Source organism: Protomyctophum bolini (genome assembly GCF_963924005.1).
Source record: "Protomyctophum bolini genome assembly, chromosome: 7".
NCBI classification, from domain to species: Eukaryota; Metazoa; Chordata; class Actinopteri; order Myctophiformes; family Myctophidae; genus Protomyctophum; species Protomyctophum bolini.
The window spans coordinates 18421859-18444750 of NC_137868.1; the positions used below are offsets into that span (position 1 = coordinate 18421859).

Here is a 22892-nt window from a genome sequence, read left to right on the forward strand (position 1 = left end):
TTCTGTGTGAGTGTATCTACGAAAGCAGATAACCTGATGAAGTAACAGGTGTAACATTGTTATTCCCATTAAAACTTTAATTGCATTTGAAGACGGTGTGTAGGATTTTTTTCTTAGTTTTTTTATTTTTTCCAGTACGTTGGGGAACTCGTTTGGTCTTCTTCTATGCACCTGTTGCCTTTGCAAGTATGCAAAATTGCTCTTGTACTCATGATACAAACAGTTTTAAAGGAATATATTTTTAGCCAAATCAATCGCAAAATATTAAATAAAAAAAATGTTCCTGGTATGGAAGGAACATTAGACATCTCAATTTGCTCAGAAACTTTAGTTCATTTCAGCATTCTCAACTTTTGTTCAATTGTGTTTAAACAGCGTTTAGTTATTCCTGTATTCAGTACTCAAGTGAAGCCTTATCCCTTTATTTTGCTGAGCTTTTTTTAACCTCAGCACTTGCACTTGGCTACACTCAATTCAACAATTACAAAGCATGACTTTGTGTAACAGTGTGTAGGTGTGTAGCAGTGTAACAGTGTGTAGGTGTGTAGCAGTGTAACAGTGTGTAGGTGTGTAGCAGTGTAACAGTGTGTAGCAGTGTAACAGTGTGTAGGTGTGTAGCAGTGTAACAGTGTGTAGGTGTGTAGCAGTGTAACAGTGTGTAGGTGTGTAGCAGTGTAACAGTGTGTAGGTGTGTAGCAGTGTAACAGTGTGTAGGTGTGTAGCAGTGTAACAGTGTGTAGGTGTGTAGCAGTGTAACAGTGTGTAGGTGTGTAGCAGTGTAACAGTGTGTAGGTGTGTAGCAGGCACACAGTGTTGTACTGTAGTGCAGTGCAGTGGTTCTCCCCTGAATCAAGGACCCCCTCGACCCAGGGGTCCTTGAGGGGGGGGGGGGGGGGTCATTTTAACCATATTTTATACTAATTTTTGAAATCTGAAAAACTACAAAAAAATATATATTTTGAGTTTTTTGAGTAATTTTGAATTATTCCTGGGTCTCTGGCACAAAATGTTTTCAGATGTGGGTCTGTGGCCAACTATATACACATCTGGGGGTCCTGGACATGAATAGGTCTGAGAACCACTGCTATAGAAGAGGCTTCAGTCAACTGTACCTGTCTGTTGGCGTCTGTCCGGCCGTTCTGCAGGGCCCACGCAGACAAGGTGTTAAAGGCCTTTACCACAGACACCCCAGGAACCAGCCTGTCACGAGAACACAAAACCCCTTTTTAATGTTATGTTGTTGATAATGTGATTTTTCATATATCATTATGTTTATTGTATATTTATTATATGATCCATTGCTGGGCCATTAAAGTCTCTTGTCAGTAGATAGTAGATAGAATTGCATAACAGCCTGTGTAGAATAAGTCAATAAGAGAAACAGATGTTAGACACAGGACACCATGAAACATTATGTAATGTGTAGGTCTGGGTTTTCTAAGCAGTCCTATAGGCTATAGCCCTTAAACTTGGCACACATTGGATAGCAGCTACAAACATGCATGATTTGTAAAAGCTCCCCAGGCCTGAATTAACATATTGTTAAAGTATTATTTGTGTTATTCCCTTTATTACACATTGTGTAGAACAACATCTGGTAATTATCCTTAATGTTTTCACTTTGTCTTTTTTACATGTCCTATCCTATCAGCGCCTTCATTAAACACAAATAACCAAGTAACATACTGAAACATTTTACTTTATAGCTGTCATTGTTACCTATTGATCATTTTTTGAAATAATGGTTCAAGGGAGAGAAGATCCTTTGAACGGGTATAGTATAGTATAGTATAGTATAGTATAGTAGTGTAAATATGCAATATACAAGTTCGCAACACGGTGCGAAGCGATGCGTTGTGTGATTTTAGATCTGCTATTTTCACTAATTTGGGTCCAAGGCAAATAAAATCTAATCTCTCTTTTGGGTCCTGACCTGAAAAGTTTTGGAACCCGTGAACTCGAGAGATACTGTGCAGTTAGGAGGAGTAAAAGTTGGGAAGTGAAGGTTTTCTTTTTGCGTCTCACCTCTGCATGTACTCAGCGTTGGCCTCGGGGTACAGACCCTTCCTCAGGTTGTTGCTGACATCCACCAGCACCTTTCAATCAATCACAGCCATAGATCAGAAAGCAGCAATACAACTATTGTCCAACTCCATATATGGAGTTGTAGCCTATAATATTATGGGTAGATATTTTTAATGAATTCATTCAACAATTTAAGTGACAATGAGTCATCATCCAACATCATGACAACATCATGACGGTATAAGTTCCATAATAAGAAGACGTGAACTGTGTTCCAAAAATAAACAAATGATTGTTTGACTATCGTAAACTGATACAGCGCCACATTCCTGTTTATAGCGCCGGGACAATTTATTATTATTATTTTTTAAACTTTTTAGACTGTCACTAGATAATTGAGATAATTGTAACCTCGGGGGATAAACGAGTGACTTCAGGACTTTGGTACTCTTAATAACAATTATAAAAATGTCAGTGTGAACTGAGTGGTGCAACTCTCCTCTCCTCCCCCCCCCATCCCCCCCCCCTCCTCTCTCTCTCTCTCTCATTAGCAGGCAACAGTACAGCACTATCTCTCTCTCTGGCACAACAGCGCCCCTACTGGTACTAATAGTCATACTCGTGCTCATTAACACATACATAGGCGGACACATAGGTGAACACATAGGCGGACAGCGCCGGACACGGACATTGCTGTTCCTTGGAGTGACTCAAAAATATTCTATTTGTATTTTGTATAGCACTTTTCATGATACTACAGATGATAATACGGTACATGATCATAGATAAATTAAATGTAAATAAGAAGGACTAGTTGCTGTATTGGTGGTGATGTTTGGATGCATAAACCTACCTTCCCTTTGAGCTGAGGAGCCAGACTCTGCAGGAAGTCATAGTGTTCTCTCTGGACACAAACAATGACCACACTGGTGGACTGGACTGCTGCTGCATGACTCAGTACCTGCATAAACGTGCACGCACGCATGCATGCATGTGCGCGCGCACAAACAAACACACACACACAAACGACGCACGCACACACACACACACACACACACACACACAAACACACACACCAATAAAACAATACACTAATACACTAAGCCTAGATGCACTGATCCACCAATCATATACATTTTATTTATGTTTTATATGCATAATACAAAAAAGCGTAATGCAATTCAATGTCTACGATATTTATAGAGAGATGACTTCCGGTAGACAATTTGGAGCAGGTGCGATGGTGACGAGGCATACAACGTAGGAGAAAGAAGAGACAGCCGCACACCATACAACGTAGGAGAAAGAAGGGACAGCCGCACACCATACAACGTAGGAGAAAGAAGGGACAGCCACACACCATACAACGTAGGAGAAAGAAGAGACAGCTACACACCATACAACGTAGGAGAAAGAAGGGACAGCTACACACCATACAACGTAGGAGAAAGAAGGGACACCCACACACCATACAACGTAGGAGAAAGAAGGGACAGCCGCACACCAACACTTGCCAGGTTCAAGAGCATTTATTTTGAAAGAGCAAAGAGCAACGTTTCGTTTGGCTCTAATGTCTACAATATGAAAGACACACACACATGCACACACACTTCATACACATAGAATGCAGTTTAATGTGCTTTGTTTGCAATGTAGCAAGTCTAAACTTGTGTGTTAAAATATGTGTCACATGAGCTCTAAAACCGGATTGCTGTGACCTCAGAACTTGGTGGTATTGCGTGGTATAACCCAGTTTATTTTCTATAACTGCCACTATATGGAGGCCACTTGATCTGACTCCAGAGAGTTCGATATTAGGATTAGAGATAGACGTATAGATGGTAGAGGTGTACCTGAGCTCCATGAGGCAGGGGTCCACAGCTGTGGGGTCTGCGGCTCCCATAGACCACCCTGTAGCCGGCCTGGATCAGACGCTCTCCCAGAGAGCGACCCAGGTCGCCCGTCCCGAACACACACAGCAGCTCACGCTCGGCTGCTGTCCCGACAGGGCCCAGACACATGCTGTCTGTCTTCTCCTGTCCTGACATGAAGCTTCCTCTGTGTGTCTCAGCTATACACAGACCCAGGAGCTGCTGCAGGAAAAAGCTTTCTGTGTTCAGAAGAGAAACAAAGCTCAGTCTGGTAGTCTTTTGAGCAACATAAAGCCACAGCTTGCTTTCAAATAAGACTCGGGTCCAAAGAGAGACACTCCCGACAGTAAATGATGGCCTTCAGAAAAGCAACTCTCTCTCTCTTCTTCATGTACCAAATTGAGTGTATCCCTGGATCTTGTTATGACTGTCAGTCTGTCTGTTTGACTGAGGCCCCCTTCCCTGCTCCTGTTAGTATAGTGTGAGGAGGGAGGGAGGGATTATATCTTGACAAAACTGGGAAACTCCACTTGAAAGAGGGGGGAGGGCACATGTGCACAACTTGTTAGCGGAGGAGTCAGGGGGGCTTTTGTTTTCTGTGTGTGTGTGTGTGTGTGTGTGTGTGTGTGTGTGTGTGTGTGTGTGTGTGTGTGTGTGTTAGGTTAGGAAAACCCAGAAACTTCTGGGAAACAACATCTGATTGGAGAGCAGTGGTTACGCAACTGTGTGGAATACGACACGATACGATAGGATCTGCCAGGGAACATTGCTGCATCTGGCTCAAACTAACGCAAACAGTGGTGGAAGGTAACGTAGTAGTATGTACTTGAGTACAATTTCGAGGTATTTGTAGGCTACTTTACTTAAAAGTATTAGAAATGGGAAATACTCTTACATTTACTCTACACTACATCTCAGATGTAGATTTTGAGTATTATTACAAAACAGTAACACACTTCAGCCCTGCATTATATTCCGTCCATTTGAAAATGGCAGAGTATTTGAGTACTTTTTCCATTACTAAACACGTGACCCACATGCGCATACAGTACACACAAACAATGTGCACATGCTACCACAAACAGACAGACAGGCAAAGTAGGACAGCCAGAGAATGTCCGCGTGTGTGACTGTAAACAGAAAGTATAAGAACAAATCCTACCCTTCTCAGCAGCATGGCAGTCACTGTGTCTGAATCACATGGTCTTAACCACTCACCATGCTCTCACAAAGTTCACACAACGTTCTAAACCACCAGCCCTCAGACAGCAGCTTAGAGCGAAACCATTATAATTCACACCGAAACTGATGCTGACAGTTATGTTGTATAGAGTTGTCACCACAAACAAATACAATGAACGAAGTCAATAAACTCAATACTCTTTTGTTCCCTCTAATCCTTAATCTACAGTAAGAACAGTGATTGCCGCTAAACATTGCATTGCTAGATAGACATTTTGACAGTTATCATCCCAGCAACTTGAGTTATTTTGTTCACAGACAGAGAGACTACCGACCAGGTCACCTGGGGACAAATGGCTATTTTAAAGTCTGCATTCTCAATTTGCCATGAAATGTTACAGAATATCCCTGTGATTGAAACTTGAATATGGTTGGTAGTCAGAAAAACATGACATGCTATGGATGTCTATATCGGTAATCTACCATAGCAATGCAGCAAGCTCTGAAAGAATGACTGGCCTTGGATGACACCATAACCTTCCAAATACCTGGTTGAAGTGAAACAGCATAAATAAAGCCAGCTGAGCTGCGCTGCCTGAATACTGCTGGAAGATGCAATTCCCAAAATTGCTTTCCCTTGTCAGACAAAACCAATTAAAAGTTCCAACCCAACACCAGTTAATAATCAGAGGCTACAGACTACAGTAATAAAAAATGATTGTTTGAACAATTAATACATCTACCGGTATTTATGTTAGCATGTCCAATTAAGAACCACCATGCACCAAAGATGTTTGACACTGGAATAAACATTCAGACGCACCGCCATTCCGACTACGTGGCTTCCGTGTGCGGTTAGGGTTAGGGACAGTGTTAGTAATGCGGCGAGTCGGAATGGCGATGCGTCGGAATAACGGTCTTCGGAATGCTAGTGTGTAAAGGTTAGGGTTCGCTGAAACCTACAACCGAAGTGGACTGAATTACATTTTCAATGACCCATATGTGGGGTTCACTATTCTCTCAAGAACAGATTCCGAGCTATGCTACTGAATCTGTCAGCAGGGATATTCAGAAGAACGTGTATAAATAAAAACAGATTACACAATGTATACATGTTCTGAATACCCCTGCTGTGCGTAGCTCAGAATCTGAATTCTGTCCACTTTCAGAGGTTTCAGCAACAGAAGTACATTTTCAATGACCCATATAAATCTGTCGGTATAGGGGTATTCAGAACATGTACATTATTGTTAGTGGGAATAAAAACATAGGCACCCCACTGGCCTAAAGCCGAGCAAACGGGCAACATCCTGTTATACACATTCTGTTTGGCACCGCCCCCAGAGGTAAATTCAAAGGAAAACAGGGCGCTGTTTAGTTTTTTGCCAATGCAGGGTTCCCAGATTGGGGGTTCACTGATAGGATGGAAGAACTCGACTGAGCTCTGAGATTATTCTGCACAATAAACTCAGACCCAGGACAAATTCTACTGTCTCCCCATCACTACTAACTAAGAGATCCTATTTTACCAACTCTACTTCATTGATGCTGAATCACCCAGGGGTTTGTACTTGGCTCATAGTAACTACATGCTTTTCTCTCTACTTCAAATCTATTGTGTCAAATATTCGCCCCCAGAGTAAGCATGCTGGGATCCATATGTGGCTAACTGCCTACAACCCTTCTCATTCCTGTGGTGAGCAAAAGACGAAACGCGGTGCCCTTCAATTCATACTGCAACTCTTTGTTGCCTGTTGTTGGTCACCATCTATTTTAGACCTTGGATTATAAACCTCTCTCTGTTCAAAGCAAACTAGCAAACTAGCCTGGGGTCCACCTATGCTTTCTCATAGGCAGCTCCCGGCAGGATCCGCCGGGAGAATCTAGACGCAGCTGCGCGAGTCGCGCGACATGAGACTAATTAATTAGAGGGACAGAGAGAGAGAGAGGAGTGTGTACGTGTGTGCGTGTGTGTCAATTTAACAAAGGTGCAGACGATCAGAAATCAGCAGAGATTGATCAACGTTTGCGCTACTCTATGCCGAATTGAAGTGGACTCGGTCCCAGACTTTTTTTTTTCTCCCTGGAAATAAAAATGTCTGGGTTTCTGAGGCTACTAGCAAACAAATAATTTGAAATTAATTATCGGTAGACCTATATATGCTTGGTGTTGCACTAACTGAAACCTGGTTAGACATAGTATTGAGGCATGTCTGCCAGAATATTACCTGTCAGTGAGTCAGCTAATGAGAACTGAGAAAACTGTACAAAGGTGGACCTCATCCTTTGAATATTTTTCCCTTGTGCTTAAAGCTGGACCAGCTGTACTCATTATTGTGATTTACAGACCTCCCAGGCATAATAGTGACATATTATGTCACTATTTCACCCATAATTCTCCAAGTTGACTGCTCTCATCACCCAACCCAGTCGCCAGGCTGTAAGTTACAGCAATCCACCATTCGTTAGTCTCACACGTATTTTTTGGGTTGCATCACCAAATATGGAAGCATTATGTTCATGGAGATTTCAACATTCACATCTAAAAATATATTCTGGACCATGTATTAAGCCTACAATGTGTACCATATGGGTTTATAATAGGGCTAACATGTATTTGATTTGAACCATGTGAAACATACAGTATACGTTTTGCTGTTATATAGGCTAATAAATACTGTATTAACCACTTGAACCCTTTGTACATAATAGGACCGCTCCTTTTTGCCCTGTACACCAAAACCTTTAGCCGAAAATAGCCATTCTACAAGTGTTGTTAGCTTAGATCTGCTATTTTGACCTAGAGTTTGCCCCTGAACACGGACACTATAGGGTTCATGTGTTTAATAGGTAAAAAGGGTCTGACTCTGAGGCCCATCCCTGTGGTCAAGGTACTTTGGTGGTGACCAACAGTGGCTGATGATTCATGGGCTCTGCGGGCCAACACACCAATTAAACAGTAATCCTAGCTCCAGGCTGCACAATGGGTCATCCTAGATGATCTTAACCCAGTAACTGAAGCTGGCCTCCGAGTGCAGTCCTCCTTGTTTTCCCCAGATGTCCAGAATAGCTCCAGCGTTGAGGTTTTGAGGTGAACCTCAACGTAATTACTCCCTCAGCTCTCTCTGTGTGTGTGTGTGTGTGTGTGTGTGTGTGTGTGTGTGTGTGTGTGTGTGTGTGTGTGTGTGTGTGTGTGTGTGTGTGTGTACGTGCGTGCGTGCGTGCGTGCGTATGTAAAATACATTAAAGGAATCTAGTATGCAAATGTATGTATATACTGTATGTGTGTGTATGTATGTATGGCGGTTGTATTGCTAACTGTAGTTCTCCAGAACCAGCCTGTTCTGAACTCACAAGCGTTCCGAACGGCGGCGAGCATACCCCAAAAATACATGGTTGTAGGAAGGTAAAGCAGATTTGTCTGCTTCTTGTTGCTGGTGTAACAATGACAGCAGATAGACTTGGCTTGATCTCTCTCTAGGTCGTCCTCACACTGAGGGATCACTTATCAGTGACCCAGAGTTCTTTGCCCTCTGTGTAGCAACCCTGACATTTCACACTGAGACTAACACTACATAAAACCATCACAATACAAACACTGCAACGTACACTAACACTACTGGTAAGACTACAACTAACACTATACAACTAACAAGAGGGAACAGGAGAAGGAACAGCAAAGTGTGGCAGGCCAGGTCAGCAACCTGGTGTGTAATGTCCTCAATTCACCCCTTCATGGAGTCATGTATGCTGAGTCCACATGCCTCGCCTCTCATGGTTTCCTCTGCCATCGGTGTATGAATGTGTGTGAATGTGTGAATGTAATGCACAATCTATGTAAAGCGCCTTGGATAAAAGGCGCTATATAAATGCACCATTTACCATTTTACCATTTACCTCTCCAGTGCGTAGACCATAGAGCAGGGCTTCTCAAAGTGGGAGTCCAGGGGTACCTCCGAATACTTTGATAATATTATTTGAAATTTATCGTTGTCACTTCAGTTTAACCAGTAGTATAGTAGTCTTAGTACCAGTAAGACGCCCTGAGGGAGAGAAGCGGGTGAGGTCGCGTGCATGCATCCGCCTGGGTGACGGCAGACTGCTGGGTGAGCGCTTCTGCGCTTTGGCATGGGGGAGTCAGATCAACATATGGAATGAATTCATATCCATATATGCAGATAGGTGATGATCCAGTCTTCTCCATGTATGGTTATCCAGGGTTAGATGAGGTCAGTGTCGTGATCTTCATATGGAGATGGCCATATACTGTATGGTGGTTACGAGGCATGACCATATATGGAGGCATGATGTCACGAGGCGTGACCATATATGGAGGCATGATGTCACGAGGCGTGACCATATATGGAGGCGTGACTAATGGGAGATGCAGGTTTGCATAGGAAATGCGACCTATGGTTGCAAAAAAACCAGATCCAGTTAAACAGTTCTTGGTGCGTTCTTTTTCAGTTTACAGTAGTACACCAAAGGCCCTATCTGGCGCCACTGAGTAAGAAAGTATGTATAAATAAATACGTAGAAATAAAGAAAATGCCAGCACTCATTGTATGTCCTTTTTGTATGAATTTATTTACCTCTGACGTGGATAACGAACGCGTTTCGGCCTGTGTGGCCTTCGTCAGCGCTGACGAAGGCCACACAGGCCGAAACGCGTGGTCCTCTGTTACTTATTCTGCACAGCATATTGGCACTTTATTAACTTGCACAGTTGTATTTTGCAGTCATGATTTTATTGTTGAATACCGTTTCCTGTTTAGCTGAGATGGCCACTCAGCCAACGAGTTCCACCTGGGGAAATGCTTGGTGATTAACAAACATGAGGGGCAAGTGCAATGTGGGTTATAGATTCAATATGTTTGGGAAGTGCAATGATGTGGAGTTCTATTGTTGAATGCCTAACAATTGCCTGTGATGTGTTTCAGTAAGGATTGGGCTGGACCATGTCAGGATAGCAGGGGGGGTTAAGATGTGCTGTTGTGATTGCTTATTTATGTTGTAGTGTGAAGGACTTATTATTGTATAGTTCATGTAGTTCGCAGAAACTTGTAACATTTGTATGGTTTAAGGTTATTTATTTATATGTATTTATTGTATGCTTATGTATGTATTTATGGTATGTTCTCATTTGAAGACACCCCTGCAAATGGGATAGTCTCATTATCTCCAGCTGGGTATAAAAGGCTGCCATTTTGCCAGTGAACTGAAGTCTGTGCTGGGAGTAGAGAGCTTCCTGTATTTATGCCGGTTTGTAGTGCTCCTTTTGTGAATAAACATACCATTGGTTAACCTTTACCAATGCCTCTGTACTGTTTCTCCAGCCACTAACACGGTCATTCCTACAATAATTAAAAAGAAAAAGATCTCCAACTTCCCTCGTGACATACTGTATCTTTGGGGCAAAGATTTACATATTTACGCAGGGTTAATTCTGAAAAAATATGCTATAAAGTAACACAATGTGATTCAGGGGTGCCACGGATTAAAAAAAGTTATTTACAGGGGTGCTAATTGTTTTTTGAGAACCACTGCCATAGAGTGTATGCCTGCCTGGCCCTTCTGGTGACAATGTGCCTGGCCCAAAACGCCAGTCAGTTGGCTTATCAGGCTACAGATGACACACTTTTTCTGCCAGCTGATCCCTCAGTGCCCATGCTGCTGCTGGCATATTTGGGTTAATTGGCATTGGCACATAGCTCCGCATCTAAGTCTTGTATATGTGTCCTCATTTACAGTATGTCCAAGAGACATCCAGGACACATGGCAATGTTATGGAACACACAGCATGTCACAAAGGATGCCGTGACCTTCTGAGGGCTGTTTACACCTATTTTCAGCAAGAAAAGAGATTATTTTCTTCTTTTTTTTCTCCTTTCTTATGTGTGTTTGTATGTTTCAATTTAGCAAAATACTGTGCACTGTTGCCGGCATGTGTGGTAGTGGGGCATGGTCTAGGACGGGTGCTGTCTGGCGGAGAGGCACGGGCGGCTCGAGCACAGCTGCAGCTAATTAGGTATTTTAGGTCACACGGGCAGGATATATAAAAAGTTGGAGCCTTCCTAAAGCTTGGCTGACATGCGTTTTGCAACAGCGATTCTGTCCGTGTTGCAGAGTGCACAGGGGTACAATCTACACAAACTGTGTTATGTAGGGTATTTGCAGCAGCTGGTTCCTGGGGAACGGGAACACACAACAGCGAAAGACAAATTAGAAACTTGGATGGGGCCTATTTCTTCTATAGAATGCACTCCAAAACCTCATGTCCTCATGACTGCATGTACCCCACAACTAATTAACAGCCTTGGGTAGAAAACCCAGTCTGGAACTTTGAGGAGGACTCTTTCCTAGTTATTTTTGCTGTTTACGCATGGCTGTGGGCAGAGAGCACCTCTGTTATTCAAATGGTGATAAAGCTGCTGTTCTCTGAGCTGCCCTTGCCTTGCGTTCCTTCATTTCACCCTGGGTTTGTGACAAGTTGGTCACAGCATGATATAAAGTGTAATTTATAGCCATGTCTTTAATCGATAGCCATTGTCCCCCCTGGCCTGCAGGAGTGACAGTTGGCCAGTATAAAGGAGTCATACTGTAGCTTGATCCAGGACAATTTCTGAATACACAGCATTACACGTTGCATCGCAAATGACCTGGATGTTGATGGCCTGGGTTCTGATAATGGAATTGGTTCCTGTAGCGGTGTCTAGCTGTATAGTAGCTGGGACCTCTTACAGATTAATACAGCACAGCAGTGACATTGCAGAGCAATCAGGAGTGCATAGCGACAGCTGGCATTAGTCTGCAGCAGATTACACATGTCTGTTTCAGCCAGGTGGGAAAAGCTTTAAGTTTAATTATTCTACTGTATATGCTGAGGGACACTAGGCATCTGTCCATTTGACTGCATTATAAACATAATGTTAAGTTAGAGTGCTGCTGGTACATTTTTACATTAAATCCATAGCTGTTCAAATATATTGAAAACGTTAAATATCCATTCAAATAAAATAACTGCACATAACCGTGAATAAATAAATAAATAAATAAATAAATAAATAAGCAGTGGCGAGTTGAGTCAACAAAGGTCCACATTTCAGACTTGATAGTAAAGTTACAGTTTGAATTCAAATTGTGGTACTTTCGACACACTTTGGAAAATAAGCTTTGGTGGAAACTGGAAAATCAATAAATCATGTAGTGCAAAGAGTGTTAGTGGAGGTGGTCAGGGGACAGGAAACCTGTCAACCAAGTATGCAATGTAAAGTAAAGCCGACTGATTTTCCGGCTTTGTGCAATTTGACAGGGCCACCAGAGCTCTCAGGCTTAGAGCTCTGGTGGTTGATTGATTGAATGCTTTATTTTGCAGTGGGAAGCACAAGGAAGTACAGTTCAATACATGGTCTGCTAAGAGGAATTAGACCCAAGAAAGCTTGTTTCCATTGGGGTACTATATGAACTCAATTCATCAAATCAGTTAATGACAGACAAATGTGTACAATACTATATGCAAAACACCATATAAACAGTTAGTTATGAACTTTCAGTTGTAATTTGAGGCTGAGTAAAATAACTGACCAGAGGACAATAATGGATGTTTTGTTACTGTATGAGTGTAGTTGTTATGATGAGGTATCCTATTTCTTTATGTGTCTGTCCAAGTGCTGGTACTACTGGCAAGCCACCTCTCCCCTCATGGACACCTCGTAACGAGTAATGACACAACTATATGACGAACAGATTGATGAAAAATAAAAAATAAACACTTTTGAACGCAACAAATAGCATAAAATCGATATGCTCCATTCTATGCTATGTGGGCTGCTGGGGTCTGCTGGAGAAACTGGACGACAGCGGCATTTCTGCAAAATAGACCCCATGGCAAGTCATTTGGGATCAATATAAGTAGGAGTATAGGCAACACACTATTGTTCTTGGTCTGAGAATTCTTTGCCAGCAAAGTGAACCAGCTTTTTGTTAACTTTCGCACAACAGAAAAGTGAAGCTTTCATGCTTCACACACTGTTGTCACTGTTAATAAGTAATATAAAGATTGAATTCATTTCCAAACAGATTCCTCGTGACTCACTTCAGTGCAACCACACTTGCAATTTCCCAGAATTGCACCTTTCTAGTTTTATTCTCATTTTCATCACAGGTAAAAGGTAATGCATTGCTGAACATTTTTCATAATTGTTTTCATCCTATATTAAAATTGGCGTAAGGGAGGACCGGCCAGCCAGTGGACCTCTGACATCACGCTCATGTCTCCGACTCAGCCATAACCATATGTGTCTTCATGGCTTGGGTTGGATTGGCGGTGTGGCCGCACATCGGCCCAAACTCTAGATGTCAGGGCCACTCATGCCGCGCCACATAGCTGCCCAAACCTCTTGTTAACAAAATGTACACTGTTCTACTGTTGGCCACTGCGAACTGCACAGTCAAACCACATTATTTTAGTGTTCATTACTGTGTTCAAGCACAATATTCTACTATTGCTGGGATCTGCCTGATACAATCACAGTCTTCTAGTCCGCTGGGACCTGCCCAGCACTCCAGAGTGGTGTCCACTGGGGCTGTCAAGTACAAGTACAGTCTTCTAATAGTGGGCCGCCATTGAAGGCACTTTAACAGGAGTGATGTTTTTCTCACGCCGTCCAGCAATTTCAAACAGAAAGCCCTGGTTCTCTATCCTCTATGATGCCATTGCCCCAGAGGACAAATCCCTCTGGTCATAAAAACAGACAAAATGCCTGGAACCTTCTCTGGAGCTCAGCACAGCTGGCGTTAGGAAGGACAAATGTGACTGTTCCCCTTGGAGAATAGAAAAAACAGATTGTATGGTGAAAGAGCCCAAATGAGCAGGAGCCAAACATATCCAGAAGCTTCTCAGAGCTGCGGTTGCTTATGAGCAAGGGTGAACATATGGGTTTCACGGAAAACATCATCAAATTTTATCTCCTGTGAGTAGCCGAAGCATTTCATCTCAATAAATTTTGATGGAAGCTAAGTACAGTACTAACAAAAGAATTGTTGAGTGAATTTTTTACTTTTAAATGAAGCTTAATGGACTACTCCCCTGTCTGTTTCAATATGTCCATGTCTTTATTAATAGCATCTAATGATGCACAATATTATTCGATATCGGCCAATATTTCATTAACAATGCAATATCGATATCACCCCAAAACATTATTTACGAGACTGTAGTGGCTTGTGGAGGAGTCCATGAGGGGAGTGCTGGCTTGCCAGTAGTATTACCAGCATCTTCCTTTATAGGGGCCGGGGAGCTACAGTAAGTACAGTATGTAGGCTGCCAGTCCCTCTTGTATTTACAGTACCCCCAAATCAGGCAATCGGCCATGCCCATGCATGAAAATGAACAAAACTTGTATATAGGCTCATGCAGTCCTATGCCAAACCTCCTCAACTGGCATTGTGGCCTAATGGTCCTGATTGTGACGCTGCTACAGTAAATGTCTAAAGTTCAACATGTTGAAAATAGGCCTACATAACGCCTCCTCGTGTTGAAAATAGGCCTACATAACGCATCCTCATGCTATTACAAAAATGTAGGTCAAATTTGAAGTGATCACAATGATGCTTTGAGCTGGGAGGGATTATGAAGTTCATCATTGTCTTTTTCTCATAAACTGAAAAACTAATTAAATCTCCCAGATTTATTTTTTTACTCAATTGACACCAAACTTGCTACACAGCATCTTACAGTCTCCCCCATGTTATTGCCCTTGCTACACAGCATCAGTCTCCCCCAAGTTTTTAATTATCTAGGATTGTGCTCACAGGGCATCAGAATGTTTCACGTAAACAGTACTGTAATTAAATAATGAGTTCACGATTTGTTTTCTTACAAAATGCTGATGTCATTGTAGATGCTGTGTGTGGTGAATTGTAGAATTTAATCTCAAACTTTGGACAGCATTTTTAATTCTATCATGTAACCAATTGCAGTCAATGCAAACGGAGCACTTTAAACATCTGCTCACTTGGAGCAATCAATGTTACATCATATCTCAATCTTGTCTGTGGAGTATAAGTGTATAAGTATCATGACAACATGATAACGTTCTCTGTCTTTCTGACAATAGTTTGAAATGTGCCATTACATGCAACGTAACAAATAGTCACACTACAATAAGTAAAATCACTCACCATTTTGCTCATTATGTGTGATTTAGATACATGACTTCCATGTTTAATGAACCTTTTGATCCAGATAGTTCTGCTGATCATCAACTCTCCTGTATATTTATTTTGTTATTATGGTTTTTGTTTTGCTGTTCATTTGACTTTTTGTTTTGTTTCTCTACTAATTATCTGGCCATGACCATTGCTGCACTACATGATGGTCTTTTACACATTCTAACAAGCAGTCATTAAATATTTTGTAGATATCAGGAAAAAAACCTCAACAACTGATCAAATGTATTATGTTGACAACTCGCAACTCATTATTGTATTGTTGAGCTTCTGCAACTGATTCCAGTGCAGTAGGTTTCCATATGCCTGCCACACCCTGACAGCCATGGCATGGGAAGTGTTTTCCCTGTGAGCAGAAATGAGTTGAGCAGGCTAACAGCCACCACAAAGCAATGCTGAAAGTAGCTCTCCTGTCCTGAATATACCTCAAACTCTCAAACTCTTGCCATTACCACGATTGGCCTCACACACACAAACAGCCATAACTGTTTGTCTAAGCAAAACCTAAGATGTATTAGAGTCCACATAATTCTATGCTAATGTATTCCACTGCATCAAAAGCTTTCTCTCACTACTAGTCTTGTGCCTTGTTTTTGAGGGGCGCTAGCCCCTATGATTTTTTGTTTGTGTGTAACTGTACAGCATTACATGGTAAGAAAATATTCCTAATGTAATCTATCCCTGTGCTATGTTAATTCAAATGAGAGTGAATAAAGATATTATACAAATACTATGTTGAAATTGCCTAATTGGTGGTTGTGTCAGTCGGCAGGTCGGTGGACCACCCTTGGGGGAGGGGGCGAGGTGTGTATATATATAATATTTTTTTTGCTTCCTATACTGTACAGTACATCATTACAGTACCTTATCTTGTACAAAATGTGCTGTTCAGCACTATCAGGATGTAGAGAAAGTTTGATCATGAGAACAGAGAAGAAATCAAGGGATCAGTTATCACCAGTACAAGAAGACAGAGGAAGGAATGAAGAGGAGGCAGGGAGAAGAAGAGAGGATATAGGATGAATATGTTTTCTGCCTGGGCACAGCAGTGATGCAATGCTACCCAGGTGAGCCCATATCAGAAACATGAATAACTGCAGCAATTATTCAGCAGAGTGCGCGGTCAGAGGGCTGAATTATTAATTTACTACAGCTGAAGGATTTGTTCCAGAGTGTGATTCAGAAGGAGACATAGACAGAGAAGTGAGATGATGCATAGATGATGTGTGTGTGTGTGTGTGTGTGTGTGTGTGTGTGTGTGTGTGTGTGTGTGTGTGTGTGTGTGTGTGTGTGTGTGTGTGTGTGTGTGTGTGTGTGCCTGCGTGCGGCAGAGTGTGTGTGTGTGTGTGTGTGTGTGTGTGTGGAGGAGAGGGGTTTGCGGTGGCAGCCTTTGGCAGCCTGTCAAAAACAGAACCAAGTTTAATGTTTTATTGTTTGTTTTTAAAGCACTACTGTATATGGATTGGTGCCACAATTATTCCTGGCCTCCCTTTGGCCCAATTCCACCTGCAGACCAATTACTCCTGTCTGTTCCTCAGCCCCAGTTAAAAACTAGGGGGCATCGTGTTTTCTTTAATGCTGCCCCGAGGCTATCGAATAAAATAGTTCACCACTTTGCAGGTCTTCCCTCTCAATTGACTATTTTAAATCTCCAATACTTTATCTTTTAGTTTTAATAGAAGTCTTCGTGCTTGGTATGTGTTCAATTTATATTTGATATAGTTTTTAGTATGTATATTTTTGTTATATTACTTTCCGGGCCATTTTAAAATGGCCCGTCAAGTAACTGGACAGAGAGTTGCCAAGCCATTATGTGACGGTTCCCTATGTTGTGTGTGAATATAGTTGCTTAGTAGGCCTACTTCACTTATTTATGTGGTTGTAGCAGAGCTTCTAATGATGATCAGCTCGCACCTTGGCCCGGGTGTCGACGCCCTATAAATGCCTGCTTCCCCAGTCCTTCCCCGGTTCTGTTCTTTTCATTTGCCTCCTGCACCTTTTCCCCCATGTACACTTTTCAACATTTCTGTTAATACATATACAACACGCCCACACATACATTTCACTCATGCATACACGCACCACTGAATACTGATCTCCACACTTCATTTGTTTATTCCTGATTTATCGTTTGATTACTTATTTTTGGTTAATCAATAAATTCTATTTCTTTGGTAAACTGTTTTTTGTTGTGTATCTTGGCACCCCCTAGGCCAGGTACATAACAATTATAACAGACAAAATGGCGCTCATTTTGTCGATTTTACGAATGGTGTCAGTACACTCTATAATTTGTTCTCATTTTCTACCATGTTGCCTCCATGCCTCCTATTATTTATCTACTTTTAGAGGTTATGTGGTTTAGAATGATTATTCAACTATTCAAGTGAAGTCAAGCAGGAAAGTATTTTTCTTTTTACTTCATAGTTGGTAGTGGCAATAAACACACTTCACATTCATCATTTGATTCATATTTAATTAATAAATAACTCAACCAGTACAGAGATTTTTCACACATGATAAAAATGGAAGTCTGATAGCTGCGAGCAGGGTCTGCTTGAAATGGCTTTAATAGAGAGTTCAACTGAGAGACTGAAGAAGCTGTCATTCCTAACATTATTATTTCTCCCTTCAACTCAGATCAGTCTAGCACAGCTCATTGACAGTGTTCCTTTTAAAAGGATGCCGCCTCCTCCTCCTCCCTTCCTTCCTCGTGTCACGTACAGTATAATATGCTATCTGTTCAGGTCACCCCGACATCGCCCGGCAGCATGCAGGCACCAGCAGGAGTAGCCTATATACAGGGGCGAGCCCCCTGCCTTCCATCAGGCACCATTTGATCGGAGGCTTCAGATCAGATTCCTCCGATGGGGCCTGTGCCAAAGTGATATCATGCAGTTCCATTAATGTTTAAACCAAATGGTTGTGAGTAGTTGCATGTATAGTTGCATGCTGTACCGCTATATGGACTGGGGGAGATATTAGACTTTTGAGGCCATCAGGCTGAGGCTCGGAGCCGTGCACGTACTCTGCTACTCAACCATTATCCCCAATGGCAGTTAAGGTGTCCTTAAAACTGTTTTGTCGCAAGGAGTTGCAAGGAGTTGCATTGGTGTGGATTGGGCCTAAATATGTACAGTTAACATTATTTCGTAATAAACATCATTGCATTCTTTCCGTGTGGGGAAGTCACTTTTAAGTTTAACTGGGGTTTATTTAAATTAATACAATCAAATACATCTATAAATTAATTCATTGTTACATTTTCCTACAGATTGTAAAATGTTAAATGCTTTGGTCTCGTGGAATATGGAAACCTGAACTTGACTCAGCCCAGCATGGTGCTGTGCTGCAGGGTGTGGGGGATTCCTCACTCGCCCAGGCACTCGGCACGAGTCTCGCTTCACCTCCTCGACAACACGCAACTGCTTTTCATGTTTGCCTCGAGGCATCCAACTTCCTCTGCTCTCCCGCTAAGCCCTCCGTTCCTCCATTAAGCCATATTTTTTAGGTTATGTTTTTGGGGGTTCCGTGAGCCATGAACAAACGCAACCCTGAAGGCCAGCGTCTAAAAACAGTTTTTCTTTAAAGTGATAAACACAACCGTGCCGGGGTGAACAAAACAACTCACACGTGGCTGGCGTCATCCTCGCACTCTGTGAAAATAATGGCAAAAGCTGTCAAAGTTGCTGTTTTTCAGGAGGCGCTTTAAACAAGCTACAGTTTACAGAGCAGCTGGCTGGACGGTTGGCAAAAGTGTGTGTGTGTGTGTGTGTGTGTGTGTGTGTGTGTGTGTGTGTGTGTGTGTGTGTGTGTGTGTGTGTGTGTGTGTGTGTGTGTGTGTGTGTGTGTGTGTGTGTGTGTGTGTGTGTGTGTGTGTGTGTGTGTGTGTGTGTGTGTGTGTGTGTGTATGGGAAGGTACATTTACAGTGGTAACCACATGCCGACCCTTTCTGCCCTGCTCGTGTTCAATGAGTGGCCTGTAAACTTAATGGCTCTGATCCAATCTCTTTTCTAACATGCTCGCACAGGCACACTTCACACACACACACACACACACACACACACACTCTCTCTCTCTCTCTCTCTCTCTCTCTCTCTCTCTCTCTCTCTCACACACACACACAGACACACACATGCACACACACGCGCACATGCACGCGTATAAGTATTCGTGCATGGTCCCATCTTTATAGCTGTCCTAATCACAGAGGTGATAAACCTTGGCTGAATGTCTGAGCTATAATCTCCCACCGATACTGATGTACAACATGTTACTGACACTGTGTGTGTGTGTGTGTGTGTGTGTGTGTGTGTGTGTGTGTGTGTGTGTGTGTGTGTGTGTGTGTGTGTGTGTGTGTGTGTGTGTGTGTGTGTGTGTGGGCGTGCATGCGTGCGCGCGCGCGCGTGCATCTATATCCATGAAGCTTCAGCCCACCCAGTCTGTCATCTCTCCTGCCTGTCCTGTTTACAAAGAATAATCCTTACCTCCCTCCATGTCTTATCTCATCCACTCTACCTTCAGATCTTCAATCTCTCCATTCACCCCCACCCCTATTCATTTATTTCTTCTTTTTTCTACTCCCCTGAAATGCACGTCAGACGCACATGCACACCCGCTCCAGCAGGCTGGTCCTGATCCATAATTCATTATCCTGACCACGATGAATATTTTAACCCGACAGTCATATAATACTGTAGTTGATTTTGTGTCAACTCTGCCACTCTCTCTCTCTCTCTCTCTGACACAGAGCTTTGTGAGAGAGGGAGGGGCTATGCCATTGTGTCATCAACTCGTCACTTCATGTTTGGCAACGCACGCACACACACACACACACACACACACACACACGCTGGTGCGCGTGCGCACGCAACGCCCCCTCTCTAATGAAGGAGCTGGGATGAGTGCCACAGCCTGGATGTCACAGTGGAGAGTGGACACCTCTTGTTTAGGGAGAGGAGATGATGTGAACGTTAACGACCCATGTGGGGACGCTAATGAGACTTAATGAGAGTTAATGAGGTTAGGCAGAGTCCCCAGGTTAACACCAACGCTAATGGAAGAGTGTGCACGTTGTATCACACACAGATGCATACATGCGTTATGGCTATATCGTATTTGTGTTATATGTTTGTTATGTAGTTTGGATGGGTGTGAATGTACCAGGTATCTGCGAGTGAGTCTGTCTGTATGGGTGTCTGCTGCCTGCTTGTATGCAGATGAGGTGTCACTGGTGTGCCATTCCATCCAAACGATTGGACGGGTAACTTCCAGCCCGGAGAAAGTTAAAAGTCTGCCTATTTCACTTGGCTCACTACCCAGTCTCACCCAAACACAGTGAAATAGCACGGAAGTGCAATTATGAAAAACACAAAAATCTGTACATATTATGACACTGAAATCCTCCCCATATAGACAATGACAGAGGGGCGCCATCTCTATCGAACTTGAGCCACGGGAGACACCACCGAGCGGCCCTACAGAGTTGCCGTGTCGAGCATTGCAAAGTTCGGTCAAGCCGACTCAGCCCCGTCCGAGTTGTAACCTGATGTGGACAGAATAAATAATGTCAAAGCCCGAACTCACCCAGCCAGGGTGAAATAGCTCTTCCGTACTATAGTGAAAGCCTCTGTCGCGGTCAAAACCGTAGTCGTGTAATATGTATAGATTTTTGGGGTTTTCTAGCCGTGAATTCGGAAGTGAAATTCTGTGCTATTTTGCCGTATTTCTGTGAGATGAGGTTGGGGCTTAAGTCTGCTACAGATGGCGTGCTCGAGCGAAGCGCTATAGCCGAACAAGAGCCTGCGAGCGTCAACATGACTTGGGAGAGAAAACTGTGTTATTTAATTCTCACAGACTGCAGGCGTGAACACACAACACAGAAACCGTTGGTCAAGAAATGAAAGATCAAATATTTCAGGTTAAATGAACAGGCAGGAAATCAATCAGCAAAGGAAAGGCCAAGCAGAGAATCAAGGTCCAGGGAATCAGGGAGGAGATCAGACGAGGAAATGGGTAAAGGCTGGAAGACTTATGCCTGAGTTGCATGTAGCTCACAATGCCACACATTGGCAGCTTGTAGATTATGCAGCGGGACACTGGCACACAACTAATATTTAAAATGAAGTATTTGCGTAATGTAAAAGACAATTTGTAGATGGACCAGTAGGCTACTAGTGTACTATTATTCATATTGAGCGACTCAATAAGGGAACACACTGAGGCGGGGAATTGGGCAAGAAACACCAGGTGAGGTGAATGAGGTGATAACATGGCATGTGGGAGTGGCAGCATCTGAATGGAGAATGAATGACCATGAAAACAAATGAGTAGAGACAATGAAAGTGTGTGTGTGTGTGTGTGTGTGTGTGTGTGTGTGTGTGTGTGTGTGTGTGTGTGTGCGTGTGCGTGTGCGTGCGTGCGTGCGTGTGTGCGTGCGTGCATATATGTGCAGGGAGATCATGCAGCAGCAGGAAGGATTCTGTTAGAGAATTATACATGAGTCTTCCGCAGGCAGCTGGCCGGGTTGTTCTCTTTGAGCTATGTCCTGTACTGGGGTAAAGTGTGTGTGTGTGTGTGTGTGTGTGTGTGTGTGTGTGTGTGCGTGTGCGTGTCACAGGGTGATGGGTGTTTTCTCAGCAGTCCTTTGTGCTTAGCAGCAGTTAATGAGATCAGGGCGAGAGTTACCTAGGAGGAGCTTTTGATGAAAGATCGGAGGAGAGGAGAGGAGAGGAGAGGAGGCCTATATGGTGAAGCAAGCAAAGCATGGGGGTGTTTGGGGGTTTACTGTGATGTATAGAGACGACTGGCAGAAAATAGAGAGGATGGAGGGGAGGATGACAGTGAAGAAGTGAGTGGAAGGAGGAGAAGTGGAGAAGGAAAGCAGGAGCGAGGAGCAGTGACAGGCGAGCAGCAGGGAGGACATTCATTTTTAATGGAGAGGAAAAGTCGGCTTCACCGCCCAACAGAACGACAGATAAATGAGCTGCGGCACACAGACGGACACGCGCGAGGAAACACACGTGCGCGTGTGTGTGCGAAATGCCCACAGTGCGTACACATGCCTTGTACACATGAATGCACACGCGTACACACGCCTTACTATACACATGAATGCACACGTGTGAATAGCCCCACACATGTATTGTACGAGTTCACACAGGCGATCGAACACGCGCATTCAGTGTATACACACCTACGCACAATTGTGCACATACCATGCACACACACACACACACACAAGCGTGTGTTGTTCATGGTATTGCGCGTCAGCGTGTGTCAGGGATAGATAGTGCACCAGTACCTTAAATGCCTCACTAGTGCCTGGCAGACCTGTGACATAACACCTACAATTCCACACCTACGGTATAAATTGTGGGTCTGAAGTTTGATTGATTGATTGAACAGTTTGCAGAATTACAGTACATTTCAAGCACAAACTCAATGCAAAGACTGTCAACTGTGAGTGGACGACCCAATTAAGCATTACACTTGTTTACAAGAGGGTCTACCTTGTTCAATTCATCAAAAAAGTGTTGGTGTAAAGTTAGCATTAGCACCATTGATAGCTTGTATCACACTTC

General features: G+C 43.1%; 1 protein-coding gene across 1 annotated transcript in view; it reads right to left on the reverse strand.

Annotated features, from left to right (window-relative positions):
* Positions 1 to 4353, reverse strand: part of LOC308319238 (metalloreductase STEAP4-like) — a 27778-nt gene extending 23425 nt beyond the window's left edge. The window contains exons 1-4 of the mRNA XM_080769193.1: positions 3879 to 4353; positions 2879 to 2986; positions 2026 to 2096; positions 1113 to 1200 (exon numbers count right to left, since the gene is read on the reverse strand). Coding sequence (XP_080625319.1) covers positions 1113 to 1200; positions 2026 to 2096; positions 2879 to 2986; positions 3879 to 4073 — 462 coding nt within the window. The 5' untranslated portion in view covers positions 4074 to 4353. The remainder of the gene's footprint in view (positions 1 to 1112; positions 1201 to 2025; positions 2097 to 2878; positions 2987 to 3878) is intronic.
* Between the last annotated feature and the right edge of the window lie 18539 nt (positions 4354 to 22892).